The sequence below is a fragment of the Macadamia integrifolia genome, chromosome 4 (assembly GCF_013358625.1).
Source record: "Macadamia integrifolia cultivar HAES 741 chromosome 4, SCU_Mint_v3, whole genome shotgun sequence".
Taxonomy (NCBI): Eukaryota; Viridiplantae; Streptophyta; class Magnoliopsida; order Proteales; family Proteaceae; genus Macadamia; species Macadamia integrifolia.
In genome coordinates this window covers 10,132,592-10,136,495 of record NC_056560.1, presented here as the reverse complement: position 1 = coordinate 10,136,495, position 3,904 = coordinate 10,132,592, and the positions used below count along the sequence as shown (strand labels likewise).

At 38.4% G+C, this 3,904-nt stretch overlaps 1 protein-coding gene across 1 annotated transcript; it reads right to left on the bottom strand.

Moving 5' to 3' along the window:
• Positions 1 to 1,044: 1,044 nt before the first annotated feature.
• Positions 1,045 to 2,615, bottom strand: LOC122077165 (homoserine kinase-like). Its single transcript, XM_042643007.1, has one exon. It carries the CDS (start codon positions 2,510 to 2,512, stop codon positions 1,367 to 1,369), a length of 1,146 nt encoding a protein of 381 aa, XP_042498941.1. The 5' UTR covers positions 2,513 to 2,615; the 3' UTR covers positions 1,045 to 1,366.
• Between the last annotated feature and the right edge of the window lie 1,289 nt (positions 2,616 to 3,904).

The following is a 3,904-nucleotide window of genomic DNA, read 5'->3' as shown; positions in this document are numbered from 1 at the left end:
TTGTTCCTCATTCACAATAGTTCTTCACAGATCAGATTTTGTCAACACAACTCTAGGAATTGCACTGAGATGGAGGCCACCATCGACGTGGAGTGTGACCATGGTTTTGTTACCTGTTTCTTTTCATCTGCTAATCTGAACCAAAAGAAGTGAATAAAGAACATAGCAGCTATTTTCATCCGCCGAGATAAGCAAATTCCTTCCCCAAACAGATTCGAGACCTGGCCTGTAAATCAAAGAAACAAATGAATTTGAAAGTTCATACAGAGACATTATTGAGTATGTGGCTTTACTGATTCCAAGGTGATTCAAGACTAGATTGATCAGCCATTTTTCATAGTCGGAGGTCCTGCTTTAGCATCTTGCAACTGTATAGGGCGGTTTGACCTTACAAGTTTTCAGTGAAACCAGGGAATGAAATATTGCAATATAAAGCACAAATATGCATCCATTTCTAGGAAAATTTAGTGTCTTGTGGATGCCTCTCTATGAGGTAATAAGACACGGGTCAATCATCAAATAACAACTGATACCTTTATTGCAAAAGTTAAGTCTTTCTTTCATATAAATTTTCTATTCCTAATTGCCGTGTTTCTTTCCCCCTTAATTGTTGTGATTTGGTAATGAAAATACTACAATGGAAAGGGTGGATAATCTGTGAACTGATTCCTAGTTAATCTTCAGAATGAACGAGGAAAAAGAACCGATGATTCATTCATTTATGAATGTCAACTAAATTACTATGAGTCAAACTCTATAGAATTTGATCCAAGGATTAAGGGTAAAAAAAAAAAAAAAAATGTAAGATAGGGGCATCCAGAGGCAAGTGCAAATCTGCTGTCCCTGCAAGCTAAAGCCCAACCAATTCTTCATTGGTTTCTCTTCCTAGTCTGAAAATTCAAACTTTAATGTATAATATTTTGTGGATCAGATAAACCACCTTCATGGGAAATTCCTTTCCTGCGTCTCAGATACCGAAGACATAGCAGGAAGATCTTTCTCTTGCAAGTTCTTCCTCTGCCCTAAACAAGAGGTGCTTCAAGATTTGACAATTAAAAGTCCTTTTTATTTCATTCATAGCAGATGTGCTTATGGTCCAAAGGGTAACCCATAGGTGCAAATACAAGATGACTATGAAAGGACTTACATGAAGCAAGAAATGATTATATATTCACTAGAATTCAAAAGACCTCAAGCGGTTTTCCATCTCTTATCCTCTTTAGGAGACTACTCAAAATAAGCTTATCAATGCTCCGTACTTGGAATAATTTGGGAGTGCAGAAAAGAGAATCAATCACCTCTCCAAATTCTCGCATTATCTCTATTAGCAAAACCCAAGAGACCAGATACATATGTAGCTAGCTCTTCATCTGGGATTGTTACTAACAATCCTGGCACCAACCCGATCCAGTCTCCGAATTATTGCAGATGCCTTCAAACCTCCATCATTGATAAATCCTTCCACCATTCGATACCCAATCTCTTTCCCCTTCTCTTCATTATCTGTCACCGCAACTGCTGTAGGCCCTGCGCCACTAATTGTACACCCGAATGCTCCGGCATCGATTGCAGCCTTCTTCACAGCTTCCATCCCAGGAATAAGAGGCGCTCGTTTGGGCTCCACAATGGTATCCGATGACAATGCCGACCCCAATACTTTCAAATCCCCTTGCAACACAGACGCCACAAGCGCCCCTGCTTGGCTACAATTCCATATATGATGTGACATCTCGATCTCTGTCGGCAACACAGCCCTCATCTTCTTCGTCGGAGCTTCGAATTCAGGAGTGACGAGAACAAAAAACAGCTCCTTATCGATCGGAAAACTCAATCGGATCAAATCAAGCGGCTCGTAGCATCGGATCAGTACAAACCCACCCATGATCGCCGGAGCTATGTTATCTGCATGATAACCTGAGACCTTAGCCTCCGATTCCAGCCCTGCGACAACGAGGTCTGCGCTGGACAATTTCCGACCAAAAATCTCATTCACAGCCACAACGGCAGCGGCGGCACTTGCAGCGCTAGATCCGAGACCGCTCCCTAAAGGTAATCCTTTCTCAAGAGAGAGCGATAGACCAACCGATCGTATCCCGAGAATTTTCATGGCAGAGATCGCCCCAATTCCGGCGCAATTTAAGAGAGGATCTTTGCTTAGCCTTGATGAACTATCTCCGACGCCATTGATGGAAGAGATTGCAATCTCACCTGGACGAACGTCTGAATCGACTCGTAAAGAGACGAAATCGCCTACTCCATCAACGGCGCAGCCGAGGAAGTCGAATCCCGGGCCGAGGTTAGCTATCGTTGCAGGTGCGAAAGTTTTGACGGACGTGAGGACTGGTTCTGGTTCAACCTCGAGGGTTTTGGAGATAAGAGAGCTTTTGCATCTGAAGCTGTGGAAACGAAAAGCAAAGGATGAAGAGGTGCGTTTGGAAACGAAAAGGCTCGAAGTCGAAAGAGTATGATCGGTGGAGATGGATATGAAATGGGATTGGTTGCATATCGCCATTAGAGCACTCTGAGCGTCACTTGAAAAGAAGACGAAGAAGATGGGAATCTTTTAGTTCAGAGTTCAGATTTCGTACCCTAATCTTGAACGAGTTTGGATATGGTCCGGGTACCAGAACCCGAGATGGGTCAGCGGACATATGTAACGTGAGAACTGGTCCCTTTTTTTTATTATTATTTTTATTTTGATTAATCCGTTTGGACAATACTGATACAAAAAGATTCGGGATCGGTGTCGTAAAAATTCAATCACTATACCTCACTCTTCCAATTATATGATGTCGATTCAATACAATACGATAGTAATCAGATCTGATATTGATAATTTTAGGATTAAAATTGATAATATGACCACTATCAAAAGGGTCAATGTCATCTCAATCAAATAGCCATATTATTAATGCGTCATTTCTATAAATCACCGTAATAATGTCAAAATTGTCAAATCGTTCGTTGGTGTATATCTCCTCATTCTAATAGTAAATTCATTCCCATTAAAAAAGAGAAAGTTTTTCTCCATCCATAGAGGATAGCTCACCTACTATTTTATTATATTAATTAGATTTAATGTTATGATTTCATATTTTCGTTATACTTTGTGATTAATGAAATAGATGTTACTGCATCATTTATGATAACATGATCGATATATGTAGTACACATGTTAACCAATATATATATTTGACTTTTTTTTAGGTAAACAAATAATCCTTGAATCCAAAATATGAAAACGAATTTCAGTTTTTTCTGGAATCCTAAAATTAACCAAATGAATTATTTCAAGTAATTATGGAATCAATTATTCGTGGGATCCATAGGTGGGATGTGAAATGTGTATATGCATCATTTTCCATTAGTTACTATTTTAATAAAAAAAAAATTAATCATATTATAACTGAAGTGGTGAACTAAGAAATTGGACTTTCGTTTTTTTTAAGATAATACAGTTTTTTTATGAAGATAAGGCCTGACATTTTACATATAAAATTATATTAAATGCCTTTCGAATTATTGAAAACTCATATTTACCTTACTATTCAATGATTTATGAGAATAAGATAATGGGCACTTGAAAGAAGGTTACAACGGGTAGTTTTCCCTTTTTTTCTTTTTTTCTTTTTTTTTTTTTTTATTTATTTATTGATAAACAAATGTTTGGGCAAAAAGCAGAGCATCGACTAGAGAAGTATTTACAATGAATGTGGGTGGTTCTAACCACCAAACACGGGACATCATGAGCTTTTGGGCTTTAGAAATTAAAAAAAAAATTGGTAAGGCTGTGTTTGATTGTAAAGGAAATGGGAAATGGGAAATGGGAAATGGGAAATGGGAAGGGAAGGGAAGTGAAAAGAAGGGAAGGATTTTTTTTTTTTCCCCCCCTTTTGAGTTGTTT

Coding starts and splice junctions, on each gene's coding strand:
- LOC122077165 (XM_042643007.1), bottom strand. CDS start 2,512: ATGGCGATATGCAACCAATCCCATTTCATATCCATCTCCACCGATCAT.